Genomic DNA, 16332 nt, shown 5'->3' with positions numbered 1-16332 from the left:
AGGGTAGACTTACCTGTTTTTCAGTTAGAATGACCCGCCCCAGTAATTGATCCTCCAATCCCTTCATGGTGACAGTAAAGTCAATGATGGAGGTCCGAGCGCTGATCTCAGGTGTGTAAGCTGGGTTTGGAAGCTTTGTGGTGATGTAAAGCCTAAATCCATTCATTACATCAATTTCTTTATCACCCAATTTTACCTGGTGAGAGAGAAATCAATCTTTAATAAGAGGTTTTGAATTACACAGCAGGCAGAGATTGTGGCCTTCATGCTGGAGTACATATTACCTCAGCCATTTTTATCTTTACATGTTTATCTACCTGTCTCGCTCTCTCTCTCTCCCTCTCTCTCTCTCTCACACACACACACACACTGACATTTGCTCTCACATGCTCACTCAATCAACACTCTACTTGGAGGTAAAGTCATTATTGCCATGACAGCTTCAACAGCCTTACACTACAAATAGCTGTGTGAAAAATGACCAGTAATCTGTTTTGGTAGCATTGGTGGAACAATAAATGCTGTAGTCAACAAAACACAAGCAAAACTCCTGCTCTTCAAACACTATCACTGTCCATAGCAAGATTATATGCAAATTCAGCTCAATTCATATTTCATGCTAAGTCTGCATCCTGGCAAAGCAGAAATTCTTATATTTTCTAACATATTGTATGGCTCCACATTTGCATTTATAACTTATGTTGCATCCCAGTCCGATTGCTCCATTAATAACCAATTTACACCTCATCTCTTCTCTTCACCATTTACAACATACAAGCAATCCCCATGTTAAATACGAGTTCTGTTACCTAGCTCAGTCTTTAACCCAAATTTGTATTCAAGTTGGAACCAATACATACAGTCCTTATTTTGTATCAGTTAGTCAAATGTTTATCTATATATCTATATATTATTCATTTATTTCTTCTTTCTTTGGCTTGGCTTCACGGACGAAGATTAATGGAGGGGTAATGTCCACGTCAGCTGCAGGCTCGTTTGTGGCTGAGAAGTCCGATGCGGGACAGGTAGACACGGTTGCAGCGGTTGCAAGGGAAAATTGGTTGGTTGGGGTTGGGTGTTGGGTTTTTCCTCCTTTGTCTTTTGTCAGTGAGGTGGGCTCTGCGGTCTTCTTCAAAGGAGGTTGCTGCCTGCCGAACTGTGAGGCGCCAAGATGCACGGTTTGAGGCGATATCAGCCCACTGGCGGTGGTCAATGTGGCAGGCACCAAGAGATTTCTTTAGGCAGTCCTTGTACCTCTTTTTTAGTGCACCTCTGTCTCGGTGGCCAGAGGAGAGCTCGCCATATAACACGATCTTGGGAAGGCGATGGTCCTCCATTCTGGAAACGTGACCTACCCAGTGCAGCTGGATCTTCAGCAGCGTGGATTCGATGGTGTTGGCCTCTGCCATCACGAGTACTTTGATGTTGGTGATGAAGTCGCTCCAATGAATGTTGAGGATGGAGCGGAGACAACGCTGGTGGAAGCGTTCTAGGAGCCGTAGGTGATGCCGGTAGAGGACCCATGATTCGGAGCCGAACAGGAGTGTGGGTATGACAACGGCTCTGTAAACGCTGATCTTTGTGTGTTTCTTTGGTTGTTTTCTTTGTGAGTCTGGTTGTTTTTCCAGACTCTTTTGAGTAGTCTTCCAAAGGTGCTATTTGCCTTGGCGAGTCTGTTGTCTATCTCGTTGTCGATCCTTGCATCCGATGAAATGGTGCAGCCGAGATAGGTAAACTGGTTGACTGTTTTGAGTTTTGTGTGCCCGATGGAGACGTGGGGGGGCTGGTAGTCATGGTGGGGAGTTGGCTGATGGAGGACCTCAGTTTTCTTCAGGTTGACTTCCAGGCCAAACATTTTGGCAGTTTCTGCAAAACAGGACATCAAGCGCTGAAGAGCTGGCTCTGAATGGGCAACTAAAGCGGCATCGTCTGCAAAGAGTAGTTCACGGACAAGTTGCTCTTGTGTCTTGGTGTGAGCTTGCAGGCGCCTCAGATTGAAGAGACTGACATCCCTGCGGTACCGGATGTAAACAGCGTCTTCATTGTTGAGGTCTTTCATGGCTTGAAAATTAATTTATTTATTATGCATATAAAACACTTTCCAATGCACTAAACATCTTAAACATAATAATAGTAAATAATAACGCAGTACATAATAATAATATTTTTAATCTATTTTTCAGGGCTGAGCGATGGCCAATTTGCTGGGCCATTCAGCAACCCTTTAGTGGGGTGTCGTGATGGCACACTCTGCCTCTTCTTCTCCCCCCCTCCTTCCCTCCCCTCCACCAGGCCAGTCATCCCTTCGTCTCCCCTCAGCTTTGCCCAGGCCGTGTGTGGCTTTGCATGTCACTGGCTGCCTGACGATCAACTGGGCAGCGAGCAAATTGAAACAAGCCCCATCCGAACCAGAAGTAGAAGTCATTCTCCTTCCGGCAAACTTGCCAGTTCATAACTACAGGTTGTTTGTAAATCCTTGGTTTTCAACCCAGGGGCTGCCAGTTGTACTCCCTCCATCTTGAATGCCAGTTATGCTTACAGCAAATTAAAACCTCAAAAATAAAAGCTAAGCTTTTTTGGTGGAGTCAAAATGCATATTTTGTTACTGAAAACTATCGCTCTAAATTGGCTTGTTATATAATTAAATCAACTATTTTTGGGGAAAGCAAAATCCAGAAGCTGATGGAAACTGTACAAAAAATGGTAGAAATATGCAGCATGTTAGCTGGTATTTGTAGAGATAGAAATAATTCATTTTAATATTTTAACCTGAAGAATTAACTGTCTTTCTCTCTCCACAGATGCTGCTTGATATGCTGAATATTTACAGTACAGTACAATTCCAATGATCTGAAATAGTTAGGACCGGGCCTATACCGGATAAATGTTTTTTTTTGGATAACTGGTCATTTTTTTTAAAAAACAACCCAGTTTCATCAGCAAATCACATATCAATGTTTAAACAATAACAGACAACAAGAAAAAGCTTTTTAAGCATTAAATCCTCACCAAAGAATGCTGGCCGCCGCCAGAGACCTCCCAACCTCAGCCGATACCTGACACGTCCCCACCGCTGTCACTGATCCCTAGGGAGCCTTCCCAGACTGCAGAATGCTCACTGGAGAGTTGGCAGGTTACTGTCTCCCTGGTCACTGGAGCTCCCAACGCCAGGGTCCTGACTCCAAATCCTCCTCTAGGCCTACCACACACCAGGGAGTCCAGTGTGTGTCTCTGGTAGTAGGCCAAGGGGAGGCTTCAGAGTCAGTGCCCGATGTGCTGAGGAGGGAGGGAGGGGAGGGAACACCACTGAGCCAGAGGTCCCACTCTTGCCCGGGAGGCCACTCTCAATGATGCTAGGACAAGGGATTCTTCTGACCTCTTGCAGTTGGGAGACAATGGCACACAATTTGAGAGGGAGAGTTGGAGAGAAAAGTCATTGGGGAAGGTAAAGAATAAATGGAACGAGAGAAAGGAGGGAGTTAGCTGAAACAAGGACAATCATTCTAATTCCATGTCAGTTTAATTATTTTTCAAACTGTGAGGTCATTTTGGCTCAAAACAATTTTGGATAAATGAGGATTTCTGATTTGTTTGGATATCCTCATTTTTAATTTCGGTTAAATGAGGATTTCGGAGAATCTGATCTTGGATAATCAGAGTTGTACTGTATTTTCTGTTTTTATTTTACCTTTTGGAAATAGATAGCACTTGTCACATTCCAGAAACTAAAAAGAAAGATAATAACTATTTTTCAGACCTAGTCTGAAAGAAAAACACAAGCAAAGAGAGAAAACTAAAAGTTCTTGGAGAAAGCAAGCAGGCTGCCAGATTTCTAACCTGATCAGATAAAGTATAAAATTTAATCAACATTCCAACATGCTGTTCCAAACAGTCCGAGGGCTGCAAAGAAGATGTCTGAATGGTGACTAAATTTAGAATGTCCAAGCATGCCAAGTAAATCTTCAGGTACAAATGAAATATAACAAAATAAATCCACCAATATGAAGAAAGTGATAAAGATATGGTTTTCGACCTTTAGGCAAGTATTACGTTATGATGAAAGGTTTACCCCTTCCGCAACTCATACCGAGAATGCAGCCAATATTTGAAGCCACTACTCAATGACAAGGGTTTTTCACTCATAGCAGACCGTGATGCAGCTCGTCAGCAAACTTTCTGCCACACACTTGTAGAAATTTGCCAATGTTTCCAATGTCATACCAAACCTCCACAATCCAAAATCCTGAGGAAGAAGAGACAGTGACATGCTTTCTTCACAATGCTATTAGTATGTTGGGTCCAGGAAAGATCCCCCAAGATAGAGACTCCCAGGAACTTAAATTCACTTACTCTCTCCACCTCTGATCCCCTGGTTCCCTTCTTGAAGGCAACAACCAGCTCCTGGTTTTGCTGGTGCATGAGGTTGTTGATAGTGCACCATTCAGCCAAGTTTTCAATCACCCTCCAGCATGCAGACTCATCAACCCTTTTTACACAACCCACTACTGTGGTCTCGTCAGTGAATTTGTAAATGACATTGGTGTCGTACCGAGCACAGAGTCATAGGTGTAAAGTGAGTAGAGCAAGGGGCTAAGAATGCTGCCCTTTGGTGCTCCAGTACTGATGGAGATTGTGGAAAAGATGTTCTTAGCAATCCTCACTGAGGTGAGGAAATCCAGGATACAATTAAACAGTGGGGTGTTGAATCCCAGGTCTTGGAGTTTACTGATCAATTTTGAGGGGTTGATTGAGTTAAATTTGAATTGTAGTTGATAAAGATCATCCTAATCTATGTATCTTTGCTGACCAGGTGTCCCACAACTTTGTGTAGAGCCACTGAGATGGCATCAGCCGTAGACCCGTTGCTATGGTAGGCGAATTGGAACAGATCCATGTTGTCACTAGACAGGAGCTGATATCCCTCAACACCAGCCTTTCAAAACACTTAATCACTGTTGATGTGAGTGAAGCTAGTCGATAGTTATATAGGCAAGTTATTACCCTCTTGGGCACTGGTACAATCGATGCCTGTTTGAAACAGGTGGTACCACGCCATGCCGGAGTGAGATGTTGAAGATATCGGTGAATCCATTGGTAAGTTGGTCAGCACAGATTCTAATACTCGGACGGATACTCCATCCAGATCAGATGCTTTCCTCTGATTCACTTTCCTGAAGGCACATCATCTTTGAATAAATACAGGAGAGGAACATCAGGGGACCTTGGGATGTGCCGTGGTGTGTCTTCCTTATTCTTGTGGTCAAATTGGGTATACGAGGAATTGAGTTCATCTGGGAATGAAGCTTTGTCTTCTCCTTGGTATGATCATTGAAAAACATGTAACAGATACGGATGGCGCAGCAGTTAGGGCAATGTCTTTACAGCACCAGTGATCGGCACTGGACCTGGGTTCAAATCCCGTGCTGTCAGTAAGGGGTTTGGACATTCTCTGTCTCCATGGGTTGTCTCCATAGGCTCCGGTTTCTTCCCATCCTTCAAAAATGTACTGGGGTGTAGGTTAATGATGTGTAAATTGGGCAGCATGGACTCAGGGTTGATTGGCCTGTTACGGTGCTGTATGTCTAAATATAATTTTTTTTTTAATATATGAATTGATGGTATATTTGGTTAGAGTATTTAGGATCCAGTTTAGTTGTGTGGCATAGAAATGCCTTTGGAGAAGTACAGCTGAAAAAAAGGTTTAAAGGAAGAATGTAAAGGTATACAAATATTATTTTGGCTTGTATCACAAAAAATCCAACCTTTACTGCATAAAATGTTGACAGTGAGCTCAATGCTAATGTACATTTTAGCCATCAACTTTACCTAAACATTCCATGAATAAAGTTCAGCATCAATGTCACTTTACCTTGTACGTGGAACCTGTTTTAATGAAGTTTTTTTCCAAAATATTGTCTAAGACCGGGTCCAATTCCTCTCCTACATCTTCAATAAGTACTGGTCTTCCAAGAGAAAGTCCATCCTCTAGGTGATTTCTGAAGTATTTATGATTTAGACAAGTAATCTGGAAATATAATATCAAAACCTTAATAAAAACATAGATCATAGAACAGTGTCTTTTGACACACCATTTTTGTGCTGAACATGATGGCAATCTAAATCAATCCCAACGTATTATCTTCATTTGTCTAATGTGCCTGTTCATATGTCTCTTCAATGTTGCTATCTAAAATGCTTTTACCAAATCTCCTGGCAGTGTGTTCCAGGCATCCAACACTCATTAAGCAAACAAAAAAATTACCTCACAAATCTTTTCTTCCCTTTTAAAATATTTTTATTGAGTTTAATATATACATCTTACATACAAAGTCCTCTAATAAAACAAATAACAGGTCATGTCATGTACATATGAAAATTAATATAAATGTAAATCAACAAACCTATCCATATTAGTTTATTTAACAATATTTCTTAAAAATAATTCTGGCAAATCTTTAAACTTTCTGCTTCTTATCTGAAATCTAGCATTTGACATTTCTAGTCTGGGTTCAGGACTCATACTTTTATCAGGTCATCCTGAACCTAAAACACTCCAGATAAAAAAAAAGCAAAAGTGAAAGGTTGGACAAACTTGGATAACACACTCCAATCCTTCTTCAAAACCTCTACAATCTTCCTGTAATGTGGTGAGCAGTACTGCATGCAATACTCCAAATCTTACCGAACCGAAATTTGATGTAGTTGCAACATTATTTTGGTTTTCCATCACAAATTGCATGGTCAAGACTTCACATGTCTTTTTAAATGTAATGGAATGAGAGGGTAATAAACATGATTGCCAAGAATTTGAAATTCCTCTTTCAAAATAGTTCACTTTATGAAAAATGGGATTATTTTGAGAGATAGAGTACTTTTTTTTCATGGGTTATCTTAACAGGTTTGTTAAATTTAAAATGACAGTGTATTATAAAGCCTGAACTCTGGACATGCACAGAATGCAACTTCTTTAATGTTATGCATGGATAAAGCTTCAAGATCAATTCAATATTACCTTATTGTCATTTAATAAAACAGATATTTCCTTTAGTCTTCCGAAGGCAGAGGAAGATTTACTATCAGCATTAATTTGTATAAATAAGTCAAAAGTTTGACAAAATAAGTAACAAACTGAAAAGAACATTGTCATACCTGAAGTTCATTGCTAATCTCTTTATTTTTTATCCATATCTTGCCCTGGTTTTGTGGATCAATCAGCAAAGGATAACGAGCTGCTTTAGAAACAATGATCCCATTCTGTATTGACAGCTCATCATTCGGTAAACCTTGCATGTTCCATTCACCAATTGTTGGGATGTCTATTAGCAGGTCTGTAAGATTTAGGTTGCTGGCAAAGGGAATTTTACGTGTTTTCATTTCTTTCTTCCAATCTTTCAGTAACAAATTACGGAATTCTTGGTTAAAGGGACCAGAATATGACAAAAATGCGGTGGCCAACAATACATCACCTAAAATCAAAAATAACACCAGTTCGATTTTTGTTTAATTTGCCATTTAATGGCACAAGTTACATTCCTAGAAGTTAAACCAAGCAGGATTAAAGTACTAGAGAGGGAAAAAAAAAAGGAAAATTTGCATTAATAGTTATTCAATGTTCTTGTGCACCTCAAAAAAACTTTTCATCCAATGAAAAATTTAAAAAGTGCAATTATTGTATTCATGCAAGAAACACAGAAAATTGTCCTCAGGAGGTGGCAGTTCCATGATGCATAATATTTTTCAGGAGTAGACAAATATAGGCCTTTTAATCAGGTTCCCTGTCTTTAGGATTTGGACGATCAAGCAGAAATTGACTGAAAAATCCCTGGTGGCAGGGTTTGCATCTGGATCCTTTAATGTTGAAAAGGTTAGTTATATCCCTCTTCAAAGTTATAAGGAACAGGTATCAAGCTTCTTCAGTAACTCTTTTCATTCTTTCCCAACCTCCATCTAGATGCTTTGCGAATCAAAATAACGAGTGTTCTTATAAGAAAAATCAGCAAAATTGTCCTGTCTTGCCACGTATCAGCCTAAGGCTCAGCATGAATTGAAATATCTCTGGACCAAGCCAGAAAGAAAAATCACAGATCATTCCAACAATAGAGGAAAATCAATGCTGTTTAATCATTTTCTTGTTCTGGTCAGGCTAAACCTCAGGAAATGGGAGCATGCCTTTAATAGGTTTGAAACCATTATCTTTGATTTTATTTATCTTTAAAACTAACAATCATGTAAATGGAACTGAATTTGAAGGAACTGTCATTTTACTGTTCACTTGAAATATATACTATTAAACATATTCTTGTTGCATTTTTGACAGAAAAATACAAATAATAATTAATCTTTCACCCTATTCAGGATTATATTCAGTTTTGACATTCATACTTTATTAATTTAAACACTCCAAACAGTAACCCAGCCAATTCAATTCTCTTATATGTTACAGAGTTCTGTGTTGTGTATTAGCCTATGTGTTGTGTGGTTTTGTGTTGAAAAATGACAGTTTGCCCAAGAGAGCCAAGGTGAAGGTGGACTGCTGAGAGAGTGGGAGACGGACTGAGCATGTGCAGAAAATGATTAAAAATTTCTGGACTTGGACGATAAACCACACTGGGGGTGCTGTGGAGTGGAAGAAGGCCCAGAGCATGAGTCATGGTCTGGAAGACAGTTTAGAATATTGGAATTTCAAAAAGGATGAATATTCCAAAGGCAGCCAGAAGGATTCGGATCAAGCCATTGTTCCTCTCTCTGCAAGCAACACAAGAAGACAACATCGAATTTTGTGCTCTCTCTCTCTCAAAGATCTTTTGGCTTCAGTTTACCAAACAAACAGAATTTTGTTTATGATCTTTGCTTCAGTTGAGATCGAAATTTTGTGAGTTTTGTATCTAAGTTTTTTTTGTGGGCTGGTTGGAAATATAACTTAGACTTTAATTGCATATGTTATATTTAGGCTGGGGAATTTACTAGTTTTACACTGTTATAGAAATTTGCATAGTAACCAGTGGGCATTGTTATAAAAGGGGGGGATTTAGAAATAAAGTTTGAAGGTGAATTTTTTTGTTAATAAAGTAATTGTTCATCTTTACCCCTGTGTGATATGTCTTCTTTGTGGCTGCTGGTTTGATCTCGTAATATATATTACCATATAGTTCAATGGCAGGAATAACTTACTGTATGAAATAGACTTGTTTTCCAAAGGGCCTAGATTTTCCAAATCTCCATTATCCAGTACAATCTCCATTATCCAGAATTCAATCAACCAGCAAAAAAAATCAAGAAAATAAATAGATAAATAAATAGATAGATCGAATGGCTACCACTGGGTGGATGGACCCTGCGGGAGTTCACTGAGATTTTGTTGGACAACCACATATTTGCCCACTGAATTAGCAATATCTCTTAATGTGAATGCATTCTTTTCGCTGTTGCCACTTGCGTGGAGGTGATTTGGGTTGACGAAGGTGCGCCAAGGGTCTGACCCACTTGTGTGTGGAGGTGAGTTGAGTTGTCAGCGCGAGGAAGGTGCGTCAGCTGCCTGACTGGGGCACTTGCATGGAGATGAGTCGAGTTACCTTGGTTATGATGGGCGCAAACATTCAACCAGCGAAGTGGCCTGGTCATGCCCCACCTGCAGCAGCTGCTTGAATAAAATTGCGTTGGAATGAAATGATGCTATCCAGGATGAAGAGCCACCCAATGCTGCTCACTGCTGGGGCGACTCTCCCAAAGCATCTCCTTATCTCTGCCTAGTAAGGGTCTTTATTTTTGTTAGTATTAAGTATATTAGTAAAGCTTTATCTGTAAACTTGGGGGAGGGCAGATTAATCATGACGGCAGCATGGTTATTGTAGCGGCTAGAACAACGCTGTCATAGTGCCAGTGACTAGCGTTTGAATTTAATTTTGTAAGTTACAAGGAAGACTGAGTCTCAGTAAACCAGAAAAGTTGCATTTCTGGCATCCGTGATCCCTGTGGGGGCTGGATAATGGGGATTTAACTGTACATGATTTTTTTTACTGCAATGAACAGATATTCAACTTACCTACAAGCTGTTGAGTCTGTGCTGAGAAATCCTTGCTTTGCTCAGTCCACCGCTCCTTTTCACCTGCCAGTCCACTTATCAGACTAGAAGCAGTCTGCATCTTGTATCGGCACCGTTCGGCATCCTCCAGCAATGCCTAACAACGAGAAACATTTCAATGGCTAACACTGCAAAATATAATGGACATCAGAGACAATTTATCGCAAAATATCAAATGACCTCTTTAAAACAGATTCATCGGCATTAAATCTTGGATATTTAGTAACATTTTAAAAGAAAAAAAATCTCATTTATTGTACGCCATGGGCTTTACTTCATTAATCTCTTTGCAAGAAGTGAAATTATCCTCTTGATTATCAAAAAGCTAAATAGGTTTAAAAAAAAAATCTTTTCAATAAAATTACTGGTCAAAATCTGCTGAAGTGTCACTTTAAACAACTGAAGCAAAATTTACAGCCCATAGATCAACAAATGTTGCCGGACTCAATTAACCCAAAACAAGCTTGACAGATCAAAGCCTACCCACATGGACCTCAGCTATCCCTCATTTTGATTGAGCAGTCCATGCTATAAGCCTACACAAGCAAGGCCCCTCAACTCTTCCTCCACTATATGAAATGACCATTTTAGTGCTGCCTCATGAATCCATGATGTCTTTATCTATTTTGCTGAAAACTTCCACCCTGACTTCAAATTCACTTTATCTCTAGCAACATAGTCCCCTTTCGCCATTTCAGGAGGCAAACTCTTGACATACATCTTCTACAAAGCCACTAGCTCCCAAGCCACCTCGATACACCTCCACACCCCGTCAACTGTGGAATTCCCTTCTTTTCTCTCAATTCCTCCATCTGCTCCCAGGATGAGGTCTTCCATGCCAAATCATCAGAGGTATCCTTCTTCTCAAACTTTTGCTCTATCACCATTAACTCGGTGCTCATCTGGGTATCTTCCATTACCTACACATCTCCCCTGAATCCCTACCAGCCCACCAGCCTCCCCATCCAACGTATCATCCTCTGCCATTTCCGCCACCTACTATGTGATCCCACTATCAGACACTTCTTCCCTGCTCCTCCCCTCTCTGCTTTCCTCAAAGACTGCTCCTTCTGTGACTACCTCGTCCACTCCTCCCTTTCCACCAATTGCCCTCTAGGCATCAATCCTTGTGACCGCAGGAGGTGCTCCACTTGATTCACACCTCATCCCTCGCCTCCATTCAGGGCGCCGAGCAGTCCATCCAAGTTAAGCAACACGTCACTTGTGAATCTACATTGGAAGGACTGGGTGCAGACTGGGAGATCGCTTAATTGAGCACCACTGCTCTGTCCACTGCAATAGTGAGAGACTCCCAGTTGCCATCCATTTCAATTCCCTGCCCTTTATTTTAATTCAGGCTCCTGCCTCCTTTTCACTCATGCCTCGAAGAAGGGCTCAAGCCCAAAACGTCAATAATACATATCTTTGTCTGGCTGTGTTTACTCATATTAAAGCTTGGCAGTCCAGTTTATGTAACTATGTAGAAGCATGGCACATATGGCCACTCAGGAAGCTCAAAGGTAAGTGCTTGTTTACAGATTCCTAGTCATCTGTCTTATAAATTATAGCTGAAAAGTCATTGAAAAGTCATTGTTCCTATTGCATCATTCAAACTAATGATAAGTACTGATATATGTGATGTGTAACTTGGCAAAATCAAATTAGATTACCTCTTCATGTTCGTTCATTGCTTGATTTAAGTCTGTTTAACAGTTACATCTTTCAGGATACTGTGAATAGTGGTGCCGCTCAGTCGTGGACCTTGAAGTCCCATCTGGAATATATTATTTTCCCTGATTTTCACCTACACTTTGTCTAAATAATATTCAATAATGATTCTTTAAATTTATGAAAATTCTTTGATGTTTTGGCCAATTGAGATCTTTTGGCAACAAGATCAGGTTGTTGCATTATACATTGTGGGACAGTGCTACAACCTGAGCAACAGTTGAATGGGTAACAAGTTTCAGCCAACAACTGGGTTATTTGTGATGAATACACCACTTTTTTCATTTGTGTTTGAATTTTTAAGCAATTGTTTCAAATTGAGTATCAGTTTAACATGTGCTAAGAGAGATAGGAAGCTCTCAGCTATGGCATTAGATGTTGATAAATGAGAATATTGGCAAGGTTCGTGGATTAATGAATTGTGGCTGCATACCTGAGGTAGCTCAAGGCAAACTAGCCAAAAATGTATCTTTCTTCCTTTATTGTTTCAGGCATGTATATTTCTGTATAATAATCAGTATATTTCATTTATAGATTCTGACAACTCAAATAATTTGTACAATGTAAACAGAGCTGCTAAAAGCAATACATTGCCCCAAATTTATTTGGTAATAGCAGTATTCCATTAATAATCAAGGATCGGAAGTTATTCCTCAAAAATTAAAGCAATAGTTATATTTCATAATTAGATAGCAATTAATCTATTACCATTTAATACTTACTTGCTTTTCTGTCATGGCCTTGTCATATGCAGCTTGTACAACATCTAGTTCTACTTGTTTGCCATCCAGCTCATCTTGTGCCTTCTGGAGATCTAACATGGCTAAGGCGAGCCGATTTTCCTGGATTGCCAAATTAGCCTAACACAAATACATATGCATATTAAACCATGCCACAAGCAACAGATTATAAATGCTGATACCTTCACTTTAAAATAAACGGCATCACAGGGGCAGATCCTGCTTATTTACTGATAAACCTAAGCAGCGCCTCTTTCACACATCACTCAACTCAACTGATAGCAAATCCTGGATTACTCAACTTGCTACAATTTAAAAGAAGGCCATTAACTCTAACCTTTAGAACCCAATCTGTTATTTTGCCCTTATCAGTATCACACTTGCAAAATGATCATACAGATCACAATCTTGTCATACTGTAAAATAATGAAATTTTGCCTCCATCTTTGGAACATTATAAACTTTCCTCTGCTGTTTAAACATCATTTTGGTACAACAATTTTAAAAAAAAACAGCTGTTCTTTTGGCTTCATTGAGCTACATCTCACCTCCCTGTGCCTTAATTTGCAATGAGCCCTCATGCTTCCTTCTTTCCAGTACTCATCAACTTTCACCAGCATTTTATCTTTGGACGCAACAAGCTCCTGCAGTCCTCTAACCACTTCCAAACTTTAAATCTTCTGATTTCTTCCTACCCTTGTACAAAAGTCCACCCCAGCTCTCTCTCATCCCATTGACACCCCACATTTCATCCATCTCTATTTCTTAATTCACAATTCATAGTAGATATTTTACAGCTTATACAATCTTTGCCTTTCCCTCCACCCCCCCCCCCCCACACTCCCCGCCCCCTCCCACCAGGCCACTACTTTTGAATTCTCTCTCAATTTTTCAAAAAATTTCTTCAAAGGTCCATCTTTTGTAAAAGTCTGCATCCGATTTCTGAATAATTCCTCTCATATGAGTTAATGTTCATTTTCATATTCATCAATTGGGACTCAAGACATTCTCACGTTATTCTTGCTTACCAAATTATTTCATTTTTCAAGTTCATTAATTATTCCACTCGACTATGATCCAGTTAAGGAAGGTCATTACAAAGATATTATGATTATTTTAAGTGGGTTTGATGGCCAGAATGTTACAAAAGCCTGTGATAGAAATGTTCCATTTGGCATTTAATCCATTCAGCAATAGATTAAAGTTCAATAAATTTGTTTCCACAACTCTCCACTCCCATATGCTGCTACAGCCCATCACTTGAAGTTGGTTTTTTTTAAATGATCAATTTTTATCATAATGTTAAGTACTTTCACTTTAAAATACCTTAAGTGGTAAAACTTCCTTGTTAATGGAAAAGAAGGATGCCATAGCCTTAGTCCAAGAACAGATTCCTGCTACATTGCCACAGACTCTCTTGGCTGTTTCAATATTGTAGTCAGTCATTTCAAAGTAAGGCTGAAGTAAATCAACAACTTCCTCATTAATTGTGTCTTTAGGAAATTGCTAGGATGGTAAAATGACAGGGTTAAGCATTAGTGTGTTTCACTGTTCTCCGAGATGAAGTGAGTTACCATGAATTTTTTTTACAAAGCATCAGTTTTGCTATTTTGTCACAGGATTACAGAGGAATTTTCAATTGAATATATTTGTGAAAATGCACCAAACAACACATTTAATATACAATAAGGTCATCAAGAACATCAAATTAGTGTAGTTAATGAGATTTTTATGCAAGTTTCTCTTTTGGCAGTAAATACATTTTAGTTCTTCCACTGCTTCTTAAACCCAAAATTTTTAATCAAAACAAAATTAGTGAAGGATAGGATGGAAGAGAGTGAAAATACAGCTTGTTGATCTACACACTCGCATCAACAATGTCAGGAGAAATACTTACAGATTAGTCTATCCTGTCTTCCTATACTCTGGACAATTTAGCTATAAAATCAAATATAATGCTATGAAATGTAGAAAGAAAGTTGAAAGTCTTGTGGTTTGGCCCAAGATAACAACTTCCCTCTTTCAGCATCAATAAGACAAAGAAGATAATCATACACTTTAAGCAAGGGAGTAGAGACCATTCCCCTGTCCACATCAATGGTGCTAAAATGGAGAAAGTGTACGGTTTCAAGATCTGAGAGAAAACATTTTGTGTTGCAAACTGGACCAACCACATTGATGCAACAGTCAAGAAAGCACACCTCTGCTTTCTAGAAGATCAAGTGCACAAAGTTCCCCATGTCCCTCAACAATAAGTGCACCAACAAAAGCGTATTTGCTGTATTCATTACCTGGGTGCTGCTGTGCTGAAGATTGGAGGAAATTGAGGGGGGCGTGGACTTGCTAAGGAGCTGAGCAGACGTGCTACAAAAGAGCTCACCATAAAAAGTATTAAAAAGATGGTAAAAAGCTCAAAACCAGAATTTTAGTGTCAAAAATGGATAAAACTAGTGCCAAACAACCAAGGCAACCAAAAGCAAAAACTGAAGAAACAACAGCTCAGCCAGGAACATCAAGTTGAAACCCAAAGAGGAGCAACTCAAGAGGGGCCTTTGGACCAGCTGAACCCAGCAGAGCTGGGGGGGTTGGCCCAAGATATAACCAACATCCTGAACAAAATAAAAATTTTATGCACTCATTTTATGAGAGTGGAATCAGCGATGAGAGACATATCGAAAAGGTAACAGAAATCAAAGTCATGGAAGACTTAATGGAATGAATGACTGACTCATTCAGAGGCTGAGCTGGACAAAAAAATATAGGCTAAAGGCACTGGAAGAAAAACCAAAAACATGAGACATAGAAAAAAAAGATTAATGGACAAGATCAAAGAGAGAGAAAGGATAGAATTAGATACTCCCTTCACAATGGAAAAAAATCGAAAAGGCCCTGGGCACCCTACAGGTTGAATTTTATAGACAATTCAGAATTATTAATGCCCCAGTCCTGGGCCAAGCAGTGGAAACAGACCCTTCCAGAATCATTCTCAACTGACCAAGATTGTGTTATATGGCGAGCTCTCCACTGGCCACCATGACAGAGGTGCACCAAAGAAGAGGTACAAGGACTGCCTAAAGAAATCTCTTGGTGCCTGCCACATTGACCACCGCCAGTGGGCTAATATCGCCTCAAACCGTGCATCTTGGCGCCTCACAGTTCGGCAGGCAGCAACCTCCTTTGAAGAAGACCGCAGAGCCCACCTCACTGACAAAAGACAAAGGAGGAAAAACCCAACACCCAACCCCAACCCACCAATTTTCCCTTGCAACCGCTGCAACCGTGTCTGCCTGTCCCACATCGGACTTGTCAGCCACAAACGAGCCTGCAGCTGACGTGGATATTACCCCTCCATAAATCTTCGTCCGCGAAGCCAAGCCAAAGAAAGAAGAAAGATCATAAAAGAATAGGGACCAAGTAAAAATGTTGTCATATAAAGTGGTTCTCAACCTTTTTCTTTCCACTTACATACCACTTTAAGTATTCCCTATGCCATCGGTCCTCAGTAATTAGTCAGGGATTGCTTAAGGTGTTATGTGGATGGAAATAAAATTTGAAAACCGTGATGTGCACGGTTTCATATACTCCAAAGGAAATGGGCCAATGACAGATTTTCTGAAGCAAAATATTTCATTAACAATTGATTCTCAACCTTCCCTTCCCACCCACATCCCACCTTAATTAATCCCTGACTAATCACAGAGCACCGATGGTATAGGGATTACTTAAAGTGGTCTGTGAGTGGAAAGAAAAAGGTTGACAACCACTGATATGCACCAATATACC

General features: G+C 39.9%; 1 protein-coding gene across 10 annotated transcripts in view; it reads right to left on the bottom strand.

Annotated features, from left to right (window-relative positions):
- Positions 1-16332, bottom strand: part of dnah5 (dynein, axonemal, heavy chain 5) — a 343529-nt gene that overhangs the window by 50503 nt on the left and 276694 nt on the right. For all 10 annotated transcript variants that reach the window (XM_069914173.1, XM_069914167.1, XM_069914169.1 and 7 more), the window contains 6 exons: positions 13876-14055; positions 12532-12669; positions 10043-10178; positions 7150-7466; positions 5870-6025; positions 14-196 (listed from right to left, as the gene is read on the bottom strand). In XM_069914173.1, the coding sequence (XP_069770274.1) occupies positions 14-196; positions 5870-6025; positions 7150-7466; positions 10043-10178; positions 12532-12669; positions 13876-14055 (1110 nt within the window). The remainder of the gene's footprint in view (positions 1-13; positions 197-5869; positions 6026-7149; positions 7467-10042; positions 10179-12531; positions 12670-13875; positions 14056-16332) is intronic.

The sequence above is a fragment of the Narcine bancroftii genome, chromosome 1 (assembly GCF_036971445.1).
Source record: "Narcine bancroftii isolate sNarBan1 chromosome 1, sNarBan1.hap1, whole genome shotgun sequence".
NCBI lineage: Eukaryota > Metazoa > Chordata > Chondrichthyes > Torpediniformes > Narcinidae > Narcine > Narcine bancroftii.
The sequence above is the reverse complement of the archived record's forward strand: the minus strand, read 5'-3'. Positions and strand labels throughout refer to the sequence as shown.